Genomic DNA, 13,332 nt, shown 5'->3' with positions numbered 1-13,332 from the left:
TTCTGGGGGGAAAAAAGAGACTTATTTATTTGTTTTATAAAATAAAATGAGAAAGCTTAGTCAAGAGGCGACAGCTTTAGAGGTGTCATCTTAACCAATAATAAATTCATAGTAATTTTTATTCATTTAAATAAGACAGGAAGGGAAATTCTAATTCCTGCTACCTGACCAGTCACTTCAGAAATTCTTCTTAAGGAAGTTAAAATAAAAACATCTTGGTTTTTGGTTACTCTCTAAAGTAAAACTTTCCAGATGTCCTGGAAGCAATGAGTTCAATTTGGTGTCTTCTTGCGTTCTGGGAAAGAACAATCAGTTTACATTGAGATCTCAGCTTTCAAATGCTGTGACCAATTATTTGTGAGTTATAATCTGCAGGTTCCATTTTTAAAATATGTGGGATGACACTGTCAATTCGTACATTGCCAATGAGACCTTTGAAAAACAATTCTTCGGTGATGGTAGCGTTCATCAATCTCAAAGCTGGCAATCTGAGTAGTAGTCTGGACAACCTCAAAAGAGAAAAGGGGGAAAGAGGAACAAGGCTGTAAATTCGAGTGATTTAGTAGAAAGATATAAGTAATTTCTGCATTAATGCTCTTTGTAGGCTTGTTTAATAAGATCTAATTTTCAAAACTTAAAATAAAACCTGTAGTATTCTCAAGCCTTACAGTGTATGGCAATCACCTGGATATAAATGCAGTCTGACAGACTTCATAGGAAAGCCTTGCAACTTAACTGCTGTGCTGTGTTACCTCCACTTGGTCGTATGGACCATGAAACTAAGTTATTAAACCACTGATCAAGCTATAAATTCAGTGGCTTAGGAACTCATTTGAGGTTGTGAAAGCAGTAATGTTTTGTGTTATAGGATACATGAGGCTCAACAATAATAGCTTTCTTGGTTTTGCTTTGCAAAAAAGTACTAGAAATGGTAAAACAGGCAATAGGTATTATAGGGAAAAGGACAGAGTATGGAATCAAGACCATTAGGTTCAAATCCTGATTCAACTGCTCCCCAGCTCTGTGAATGTGTGTTAAGCCACTACTCCCTGTCTCTTCCACAGTGTTGGGACAATCAACAAAATGTTCCCTGCCAGTTTCTGTGCTAGTCAGGTTCTCAAAGGCAGGACAATATCTTGTATAAAAGTACACTGTAAGTTAAAAACTGCTATCAAATATAATTTATTATTTTAAAATAGCCAGGAACGTAAGAAACTGATGATAGAGTTCCAGAGGTCAGTCAAAACATCTGCAACTTAATGGAACAGAAGTATGCAAACAGCTGTTTGTCAAAAAGAAAAATTTAAATACTGTATTTATTTGTATAATGAGGTGTAAAACAACTTCTGAAACTTTAAAAAAAAGTAACAAAACCAACACCAATAGAGCCAAAAGTTTGTGGCTCACTTATCCTTCCTCTATTCTAAGGCCTTACACTTGAGAATAGATGAAACTAGCAGCCCCAGGATTAAGTAACCTTTCTGTACGTGTACTCTACTGCTCAAATTACTCATTTCCTTTTTGTTTCCACCAGCTGAGCTGTATCCAGACTTGTTAGGAAGCAGGATAGGAAAGCTGGTTAGATAAAATAAGGCTGATTTTCATGATAGAACTGGCATATAAATCTAGTATTCAGTATATGTGAAAGGTTATTATATGTAAAGTGTTTTTACTAGTTTGAAGTATGTTAAATTAATAATATTAGTAAACACATTCATATAGCCCTTACTATGTAACAGGCAGTGTCTAAGCTCTTTGAATATATTAATTGATTTAATCCTTATACTAATTGTAAAATGTGGGTACTATTATTATCTCCATTTTATGGGTAGAGAAACTGAAACTGAATTTAAATAACTTGCTCAAGGTCATACAGCTAGTAAGCAGTAGGTTCAGAAGTCAAACCTAGGTATTCTGGCTCTGACAGCCAAATGTTTACTCAAAAATTTAGTTTATCTTATTAAAGAAAGATTTTTCTTCTGAAGGGACATTGGTTAGAAATACCTTGTTAGAGATGTCATAAGCCAAATTTCAAAATTAATTATGAAATAGTCTAATGGTGTTTTTTATTGATTCATTTTCATCCCCTTTACCAAAAAAATTCATTATTTCATCTGAAGAAAGTAAGAGTTTGTAAGAGTCAGACTACCTAGGTTCACAGGCTCTGCTGTTTTTGTGTGACTTGAGCAAGTTACTTAATGTGTCTGTGCTGAAGTCTCCTTGTATAAAATATTACATATAAAGCACCTGCAACGATGCACTGCCACTTTTAACAGTATGAACTATTTCAAAGGTCAAAGCTGACTAAATTTAATTACCCTTGGAATGGAAAATAATGAAACAGATTCACAAAAAGGTTTTAAAATGAATTTAATTAAATAGTATTTAACTTCTAGATACCTGTAGGTGTCATCTGGATAGGTTTTGGTTATATAATCTTGGAATTCCACATAAGCCTTTTCCTGAAATTTCTCAATCTGTTCCATGTTTTCTAAACCTGGATGATCTGAAACATTAAAGAATATACTGTTACTTTTAGTTCTGAATACTCCTCTCCTAATGCACCAAGACTGGAGATGGAAGGGGGTGCAATTCCATAAATATTATATTTAATGGCCCATCTACTAAACACCAGGCACTCTACTTTAAACCCTTAAAACTATTTTATCTCATATATGTATGCTAACATCTAATAAAAAATGAGACCACTGGGTTCTAATAAAATAAATAACTTTCTCTATTCCAAAAGTGATAGAAGGGATTTTGATCATTTTGCTTTTAACAGAAAAAAAAAAAATGAAATGACTCAGCTTAGTTAAAAGCATTTTTAACCAATGAAATACTTTCAGATTATATTCTTGTAAAATTTTTTTCATGAAAATAAGAATATATTTTTAAACTGAAATATAATTGACACATTATATTTGTTTCAGGAATATAACACAATGAGTTGTATTTAGACATTTGTATAAATTGCAAAATGATCACCACAGTAAGTTTAGCTACCATCTGGCACCAAAGTTACAAAAATCGTTTTCTTGTGATGAGAACTTTTAAGATTCATCTTCTAGCAACTTTCACATTTACAACACAATATAGTAACTATTGTGACCATGCTGTATTACACACCCATGACTCATTTATTTTATAACTGGAAGTTTGTACCTCTTGATTCCCTTTACCCATTTCACCTACTCCTCATGCAGATTATATTCTGTATTTGTTTCATAAGAAAACCTTTTTTACAATCGCTAGATTAAAAAGATACTTATGAAATTATAGAACTATGTATATCAGCTCTATCAGAAAACTTATGATCATACAGAAACATGAAATAACCTGTGTAAGCATTTCCATGGTCACCATAAAATTTCACAAAATGGAGTTATTAGAAGAATGTCATAAAAATTATGCCTAACTTAAGAAATACTTAAAAATATGGACAGTGCTGTCCTGACTGAAGAGAATTAAAAAGGTAGTAAATAGGGAATAGATGGAATACTTAACAAAACAGAATTACATTATAATTCTACTGTCAAATCTATGTTCCTTTAATTTTACAGAAAATGAAGGTGGTAAATTGGTTGTGATAAAAATGGCAATACATGTTATTAACTTATCTGAAACATTATTAGAAATAGGACAAAAAGCTTTATCTTATTGGTATCACTGAGGGTAAGAAGAAAGTTTCCTCAGATAATTTTATGATGATGCACATAATAAAAATACATACCAACATGAAAAATACAGAGCCTAAGAGAACAATTTTTCTTACTCAAAAATTGATTGTTGAGCTTTAGTGTCATTTTACTATACATGAAAAATAGAAACTGGCAGGAAAATAAGAGCCCCATTTTTGTATTTTTGGAAACTCTAATAAAGATGTTTAGAAATCTGACCCATTAACAAAACAGTCCTCATCTCTCATTTGGCCTTTAAATGATGCCTAGCAAAATATACCAAAGCATCCAAGTGGTTTTTAAATTTTTATTTATTTATTTATGAGTATGTGGGAAGGTAATTAGGTTTACTTATTTGTTTTTTTAGAGGAGGTACTGGGGATTGAATCCAGGACCTTGTGGATGCTAAGAAAGCACTCTACTTCCCCCAAAACATCCAAGTATTAATGCACAAGAGAACTTAAGGTCTATGACATCACTGCACTGATTTCTTCATCTTCCCTTTTCATACCCAGATAAATGTCTAACATGTATAAATTCCACCTATTTAAAGTATATAATTCAATGGGTTTTTTTCCAGTATATTCACAGAGTTGTGCAACCATTACCACAATCTAATTTTATAACATTTTTTTCACCCCAAAACAAACTCTGTATACTGTAGTAGTCACTCTCCATTATTCTCTCTCCTTAGTCCCTGGTAGTCACTAATGTCTCTACAAGTTTGCCTATTCTGGACATTACAGATAAATGGAATCATGTAATATGTGGTCTTTTGTGACTGGCTTCTTTCACTTGGATACTGTTTTCAAGGTTCATCCATGGAAGCATATATAAGAATTTTATTCCTTTTTATGGCTGAATGGTACCCCATTGTACCTATAAATTACATTTTGTTTATTCAGTCATTTGTTTTCTGGGCACTTGAGTTATTTCCACTTTGCACCAATGTACATTCCCAATGGCAATGTATAAGAGTTAAATTTCTCCACATCCTCAAACATTGTATTTTAAATGAGAAAATGTTTATATACCTGGACTAAAGAGTACTATTGCCTTCAGGTAGGCATATTCATATCCATCAATGCAGAGTTTAACCATGCTGTTACAAAACTCCTGTAGTTTGAAGATGTGTTCCATCAATAATTTTCTTCTTTCTGTTGACATTTTATCTTTAATTAAAAACAAAGAAACAAGCAAACAAAAGCTTCTAGTTTTCAGCAAAAAATGCATCACTATTTGTATCCAATATATTCCCTCACTAATTTCCAGCTTTGAATATAACCAATCTATAAACTTTTAAAATTCAACACATCTGCAAGTATAAATGAAACAAATTAAAGATCTTGAGACATTGTTCATTCAAGAAAAAAAACAAAACAAGCTGCTAATAAAAAAAAAACAAACCCTAAATGTAGTATTTCCTTTCAAAATATACCTTTGAGAAGATAAGCTGTAAAGACAATCACCTAAAAAACTAGTCAACCAATGAAAGAACAAAAGACTCAAATTTTGGTAACAGGATTTTATTTGTGGTTTTGTTGACTGGAAAAAATGAGCAAAATCATCTAGATTTTTAAAAGTTAACAACATTACTACAACTAAAACAAATATTTAGCCTAAAAATAATGTCAAGACCAAAGAAAAGGTGAGTCAAAAAAATTTTGTAACTTTAAAAATTCATTGTGTTTACGTTTAAAATACATCTGGTTTAGTCAATCATAGCCTTAGTGAAGGTAGGCTATAAAATACTTTACAAATTCATGAGACATGAATCAAGACTAGGAGGCCATAAATAAGATGGGAATGTAGTACTGCCTTCTGGTAGATCTACTATTGATGGGATTTTAAGGTTATTCTCTGCCCTTAAATATGAGGAGGAAGCAGGTATCTTAAAAATAATGTAAAAGAATTGGGTTCAATCCCCAGTATCTCCATTAAAAAAATAATAATGTAAAACAATGGGAAATGGAATATACTAAGGAAATAAAATGTGATTCCCAATTTATAAATTATTCCTCAACTCAAAAAGCAGTTTTTCCCATTTATGGATGGGGCATCCTCTTGGTTAGTCACAAGCCATTCTGAAGCTAAACATTTATAATTTAGTGCCTGCCTGCCTGTCTCCTCAAGTGAATGAGAGCTGTAATCACCTTAGCACCAAGGGAAAAAAAAAAAAAAAAAAAGGAAAAAAACCCCCAAAAAACTAAGGATTGTTCTGTGACTTTACTTTGTACCTTTTAAGAGAGGTAATACACCCTGATAAACTGACTTAAAAAATCAGCTTATCTTGGGATTCAAAGGCAGTTAAAACCTGGTGGGAAGGAGGGAGGGTATAGCTCAAGTGGTAGTGTGCATGCTTAGCATACATAAAGTATTGGGTTCAATCCCCAGAACTTCCTCTAAAGATAAGTAAGTAAACCTAATTAACCCCCCCAACCAAAAAACAAAACAAAAAGTCCACAAAACTGGTGGGAAGTACACATTTATGTTTGATCACTTCTATATAAGCTCACCCCGGATCCTTTGGTATGCATACTGAAGTGCAAAAATTCATGATGCCTTATCAGAAACAGCAGTTAAATATACTTTCAGTTTTGTTGTACTCCTATATAAAATATTTTTGGGTGATTAATGAATAAATGTATCAAAGTGTAAAAATTATCTAAAGTAAAAAGGATGTTGGCAGCTTTTAATATCTAACTTTAAATCATAATACTATAAACTGACACCCCCACCCCATATCCTGGAAAAGGAAATAAATAAGGTGCTTTTTACCTTGTTGAAGGCTACTGTGAAGACAATTGACAAATGTTGCTAATATAGTTGCTACATTCATCACTTGCCAGCACTGGGCAAGACCAAGAGTAAAAAGTTCATTCCAATAGGCTTTCACCAATGATATGCTGTTTTCTTGCCTATAAAAACAAAATAAACAAATACCAAATATTAAAATATATATTATGAAACTTTACAAGTGATTCATATATTTAAAAATAAAATATTACTGAACTAAAATTATTCTAAAAGACCAACTGGGCATGGACTTGATCAATCCTATATTTTGTATAGTTAATTGCAGTGACGAGGAAGGTTTAGAAATTTAAATATTAGCTAACTCATTAATCAATCAGCAGTTTATAAGAATAGTTCCAAGTAATATTTCAAACTAAGGGCATTAATCCCACATTTCATGGAAACAGATGTAATAAAGATTGGTTAAAAAAATTAAAAGCAAAAGCATGTATTTAAAAATCTTTCTAATAAGGGCAATTAGAATTATCCAAATGTAGGTAACAAACCAATTTCTCTGGGAGAAATGGTTTACTCTGTAAGTATGTTTCAGATGCGATATAAACATCCCATAAATGAGATCACAAGGATTTTGCTAGGAGTAACGAAGATAAGAAAGGTCAAGAAGTCTTTTCCTGAGTTTTTGAGTAAGAAATCTCAGCAGCTTGAGAAAATAGAATACTGGAATTAGAGTCAAGACACCAGGGTTTTTAAGATCATCCAGTTATTACCCATTTAAAATTAGGCAAATAAAAGAGTCCTGGGTCTCAACTGTTTGAATCTGGTTTCTTCCACATTTCCAGTATTTCCATAGGAAAATCTCACTTCAATTAATAGAAGTACTTAAGATCAATAACGTTACAACTAATTCAAATCACTTCACCCCACATCCTTCCTTTCCTTGTTTTGCTATCATAATTGAGAGCCTATATAAAAAATATCATCAGGTTACTTTGCAAGGCATATGTATGCCAGTTACAAGCTTAGGGAACCACACTTAATACTTTAAAATACGTAAACTGTTAATATGTAAATTTATATTGTATTTTAATTTTTTCTTAAACAAACTGAAGAGATCCTGAAAGTTAAATGTTTTTTAGAGGACTGACAATCATTTTTAAATTAAATGGTTTTTTAAAATCAGGCTCTTAGTCTAGGTAACTGTATTATTTAAGTACATGATTTAATGTGTGGTATATCCAATAGTGATTAATAAAACCAATTTATAGTGGGGTCCTATGTATGCCTTTTAAAGTCATGATTCAGATATATTTCTTATATTTAAAACATTCTCTAAGAAAAGAGGATGGGCAGCTATTATTCCTATTTGGTGAATGGGAAAACAGATGTACAGGATACGGAAGTGAGCTGTTCATGAGATCATATTGTTGAGTAGGGTCCTATAACTAGAATAATACTTTTCAAACTATGGGCTTACCTTTGTCCATGGCCTCTTTGCTTCTTCATATCAGTTACTATAAAGTAATATAATTAAGTCTGGCAAATTTTAGATAAATTTTGGGTTTCTTACAGTAGATCATTACTTCAAACGGAATACAGATGTGCTCTTTAGTGGTAGGACTAAACTTCATAGTGGTACAATGGAGTTAACATTTTTGGGGGTGGGAGGGCAACCACACGATTGGAAAACAATTATTTAGATTTTCAAACATATTCACTATATGTAAGTTTTAGCTCCTTATTAACAAGCCTGAGACGACACTGAAACAGTGGTGGTAGAGGGAAATCACTATAGCCTCCCCAACTGTAAGGCAATCAAAGCTGGCCTATTACAAATGCTGGCCATGATTTATCAGTTCCATTGCATTTATTTCACTCAATAAAATTGAATAATTTGTTAAACTAGTCATATTATGAAATATGATAATCTTCCACATAAAAATAATATACAGTTAATACTAGCTGCCGTGATTTATCATATAAATGACAAAACTTAAAGTTATAATGTGATACCATCTCTTTCCCTCTAGTCAAATCCTCCCAAAATAAAAGTTCTTGCTTAATGTACATTTGTGCTACAAAATCACATTTATATTGAAGGACTTACCCAAGAGCCTGGAAGGAAGGAATTGAAAGTGCCCAGTGCATTGATAAGAACAGTAGTCTGGAGGCAGACTCCCCAATGTAGTGCACGTTCAGGTACTCAGGCATAGGAGATGGCATGGTGAGCTAATGTGAACAGAGACTGTGGTAAATTATCTTAGGTCTGACAGATCTAAATTATCATTTAAAAAAGTTAAATGTAAACACATCAAATACACTGTACACAAAAAATGCAAGAGAGGAACAAAATGCTAGTTAGTTCAGCCATTACGAGAGGACTGAATTTTTGATTACAGATGTCAGGTCTTAAAACACATGACCATAAAACCTCAATGGGAGAACTAACCATGACTGTTGGGAAGCTACTGAAAAGTAAAACTCTTAATTTCAAGAGGCTGTAAATAAGAATCAGAGTAAGAAGGAGCTGTCTCCTTTTCAACTTTATAGCACTGATTCTGAGGATACTCAGAGTATGGCAAGTTAAGGAACAGAGAAAAGCTGATTCCAGGAAAAAAAAAAAAAGGTAAACTACTTCCACTTTTTATAGAAGTACTCTGTACTCTTCCTAGCAATGAGTTCTCTTCCTACATCTTTTACCCTTCTTTCCTATTTAAATCCAAAGGCAGAAAATAAAACTAAGAAAACATGAGAATGTCTCTTAGAGTAAGAAAGAACAACGGGAAAAACCAGTTTTGCTTTGCTCCACCCTTATCCACAGCTCCTACCATAATTTTAAAGGATTGCACTGATTATTCCCACTGCCTTTTCTTATAGCCCCTATAACAATCTTCTTGTAAAGTACAAATAAAATATTTATATTTTTTCCCATATAAATTATCTTTGGTAAAATTTTACATTAAGACTGGTTTCACTGCTATGTTTTATTGTCTGTATCAAATTATAGCAATTATTATTTAAATTAAGTCACTGTGAATTTTCTCTGGGCCACTTCTATCAAGTCAAATTTTATAAGAACAGAAGTTCTACAAAAAGTTGTAGAAAGGGAGCCCTAAAAAACGTAGCTCTGTGCATGGTCACGCTGAGATTAGATTAAACTTAATTACGTAAATGGATTTTGTTACTAAAAGTTGGCTGGTACAGTACTAGATTTGGTTCCTCTCTGTTAAGAGAACTAGTTTACTTAAAATGCTTCTGATAACAGACTGTGTCAAACTTTTTGGTATTTTTGACAAACTTTCTGTCAAATTCTAATTAAAGTTCTTTTGACTTAAAAAAAATTTTTTTACAAGAAAAAACTGCATCATATGCAGTTTTGTCCAGTGTTACATTTATTTTCTGTTCATTATTTCTACCTAGCACAAATACCTATTTGATAACTGTATGTTTTCATAAGAAATCCATGGAAACTTATAATCTATAAAGTTATGAGAATTACCCTCAGGAATTCCAGGATTGTTATATTGCTAACTGAAACCTCCTAAGTACTTTCAATCACTTGTATATGATTTGCTAACAGGTAAGTACTCAGAGCTGACAGAGCAAAGCTCTCAAAATGGAGAGGTCAAAATAGCAGAGTCTTAATGTAGGGCCTCAATGGTCAGCCTATCTATATACCTTGGTCCAAATGTTATTGGAATGACAATCAAATGCTAGAAAGGTATTTTCTAATATTCTACATGTATTGTTCCTAGTATTCTACATGTATTATTTCCATCATAAATTAATGTATTTAGGGGAGCAAAAAAGAAATTACAAATGTACCTTCTCCAAATGGTTAGGGTAAAAAGTTAAACACCAAAAGTTAAAATTTATTAAGTAACTACTACCTTCTTAAAATGTTGGGAGCTAGCTAACTGGGACAAAACCTAATTACTGGAGTTCTTTGTAGTGACTTGGTAAAAGCAAGAGTACCTGGGTTTTAGTGAGTGGTTTACACTAAAGTAGTAGTAGTGAGACAATAAACAAAACCAGTGCATTCAACACATCATGAATGCCAACACTTAAAAACACCACCATCAACAAAACTATGTCTAATAGAGTCTAAATGAAAAAAATTATGTCTAAATGTTCTAAAAGTTAAGTTTTATGGCCTTAAACACGTTAGTTGATATTATAATTGTGATTTATTTATAAACAGCATGTTTTATTGAGCCATTATTTTATATAGCTTAGATGTATGTTTTAGCTGTTGTTTTGAATTCTATCAGGGATATTTCTGACTTTAAAAGCACAACAAATATACTTTGATTTTTTAAAGGAAGATTAAAATCAAAATGGTAACACAACATAAAAATTATGAAATTATATATATGGAAATACCCTGAAAGCTACATGTGAATCGCTGAGAAGTGGCCCCTCTTTTTCGATGTAATTTATGCTCGAGTCTCCAGCAATTAGGTGTACGTTTCCTTCCATGCCCTCTACTGAGCTCTGACAGGCTGTGCTCTCTCCAGGATTCAATGCTTTTGCAAGAGTGTCAAATGCCCTATAAGGAAACATCAGAAGCTGTGAGCTCGGCCAATCTCCAAAATAAAATGAAAGTTCTTTATGAAATTCTGAAATTAAGATTTAGGCCTTAAAAACTGTTTAGAAAATAGAACTTTGGTGTATCACTGAGCACTCTATTTCAGTGATGTCTACGACTCTCTCTCCCTAAAAGCAACAAATTAAACTTCATTTGTATCGTATGAAAAACTGTGTCATTATGTTAAAGTATTTTACCAGAGAATTAGTCTTTCAGAAAAACTTACATAATTAAGGAGAGAAAAATCCTTATACTTTGGAATGAAAATATGGTTTTACAAGTTATATATTTATTACTACAAGATATCAGCCCACTTACTTTACATACACAAGTTATTTAGAAAGAAAAAAAGCAAGAACTTATGTTGGACTTTACTGTATTCTACACAACACAAAGTTAGGTTTTAATTTTATTTCAAAATTCAGAGAATATTTTAAAACTTGTAGTAACATAGCTATATCTAAACTGTAAGACTGAGATTAGGATAGTAAATAATTAATATTAACAAATAACTAGTCAAAATAGTTCATTATTTTTCAATGAGATGCCCTTCTAGAGTGCCTTAAAATCTCATGTTCAACAGAGTACTAATTCAGATTCTTAAATGCAGTTTCCTCAATATTTCAGAAGATAAACAGTGTGGGAAAAAAAAGCATGAAGAAATCTGGTTTCTACATCTTAAGTATTAATATCAAGAGAATGAAAAATAGAATTCTGATATTAATTTCCTGATGTGTAAACTTAAAATTGCAATTGACTCAACTAAGTTTTTAAAATCTGTTTTCATCATTAGAAATTGGTGGGGAAAATGAAAATGACTGCCTAGTAAGACAAATGTGTAACTCTAAACATACAGAAGATAAAATCTGGCAACTAAAATATCTGAAAAATCTGACCCAAACTATCATCTTCATCAGAAAAAAAAATTCCTGATTTTTGTGACTATATTTCTAATCTTATCATATTCTCTTATTGCTTATTATATACAATGTAATCTGTTGGACAACACTTTATACTGAATGGACATTTTCAGTGAAAACTTTTTTATGCCTTAAATTTTCTAAGTACAATAGAAATATTTATTTTCTGAAACTTCTGTAAACAGTAGTCAACATAAAAATATTTTAAGAAATATCAAAGGACAATTGAGCAAAAGGACACTTATGATGTCAGACCTTACCTTGAAACATCACCATTAGTCTGCATTTCTTGATGAAATTCACACAAAGAGGAATCACCATTGCTTAAGCTTTCAATCATAGACATTTCATTACTATTTTGAGAAAGATCTTTAGTTTTTCCAAGGTTTGCTAATGATGTAACCACACTGGCCAATGTGCTTAAATCTCCCTGACATGATTCAGCCTTAAAAAAAAAAAAAAGGATTAAAATTCTGCAAATTGCTATCAGTAAACTTTTAAATTTGAAATAACCAACTCTGAAATAACCAACTCTAGATTATGAAATGTCAAAAGAAAAGTACTCTAATTAAGATAAATCTTAAAAGTAAAATCAAAGAGCTCTGAGCTTTTAGAACCTCAAGGAAAATTTAAGTTTAAAAACATGAGGTACATTTCCTAGAAAATGTTTATACAAAAATTACTTTAAACTAAAAACTGCACTTAATGGCTAATCTATCCACATAACAGTTGCTTTCTCTGTTAAAGGATATTAAATTAGATGATCTTTCAAGTTCTTTTTAGCTTTATTATACAAATTATTTATATAAACTGTAAAGTTATATAGGATGTAATAAAATTAGTATTTTATTAATGAAAAGGTATATTATTGAACAGACTTCTAGATGCCAACTTTAACCAGACACTGTGTTAAATGCATTAAACATCAGGCACTGTGTAGCTGGAAAATTTCTTTACATATCTAAGATACTGGGCTTTTGTTATACATTGCATATTTTCCCATTTGCTTTCAGCTTTTATTTTTGTTAATGATGTGTATATTCTTTATGTATGAATTAGTTATAGTTCTTTTATGAAAAAGAACTTTCTCTCCTTAACTCTCTGACAACTCAGAAATATAATTTCTACAAGGAAAGGCAGGTAAGTGCTTGAGTATTCTCCCTCTTATTTATCAATTTTTAGAGCAACCAGTCAATGCCCCAGCATTCAGACAAATTCTGAATATCCTTTTAAATTCATAGACTTTTACATATTTACATATTTAATGTTTCAATCCATTAGTCATTCTTTTTTAAAAGTTCAGATTATGCCATCCTAACCTAATGAAAGGCTCTTCAGCTGCCTCCTATGGTCTAACGACAGGATCCCTAAATGACATTTTAATTTTTCA

At 31.8% G+C, this 13,332-nt stretch overlaps 1 protein-coding gene across 4 annotated transcripts in view; it reads right to left on the bottom strand.

Annotated features, from left to right (window-relative positions):
- The window catches only part of NR2C1 (nuclear receptor subfamily 2 group C member 1), a 35,457-nt gene continuing 22,125 nt past the window's right edge, over positions 1 to 13,332 (bottom strand). For 2 of the 4 annotated variants that reach the window (XM_015248308.3, XM_006197908.4), the window contains exons 8-14: positions 12,203 to 12,387; positions 10,818 to 10,983; positions 8,542 to 8,663; positions 6,459 to 6,598; positions 4,715 to 4,852; positions 2,401 to 2,506; positions 1 to 509 (exon numbers count right to left, since the gene is read on the bottom strand). In XM_015248308.3, coding sequence (XP_015103794.1) covers positions 335 to 509; positions 2,401 to 2,506; positions 4,715 to 4,852; positions 6,459 to 6,598; positions 8,542 to 8,663; positions 10,818 to 10,983; positions 12,203 to 12,387 — 1,032 coding nt within the window. In that variant the 3' untranslated portion in view covers positions 1 to 334. The remainder of the gene's footprint in view (positions 510 to 2,400; positions 2,507 to 4,714; positions 4,853 to 6,458; positions 6,599 to 8,541; positions 8,664 to 10,817; positions 10,984 to 12,202; positions 12,388 to 13,332) is intronic. The other 2 variants (XM_015248324.3, XM_015248332.3) reach the window with 2 other exon arrangements.

The sequence above is a fragment of the Vicugna pacos genome, chromosome 12 (genome assembly GCF_048564905.1).
Source record: "Vicugna pacos chromosome 12, VicPac4, whole genome shotgun sequence".
Lineage (NCBI taxonomy): Eukaryota > Metazoa > Chordata > Mammalia > Artiodactyla > Camelidae > Vicugna > Vicugna pacos.
This window is presented reverse-complemented; position numbering and strand designations above follow the sequence as displayed.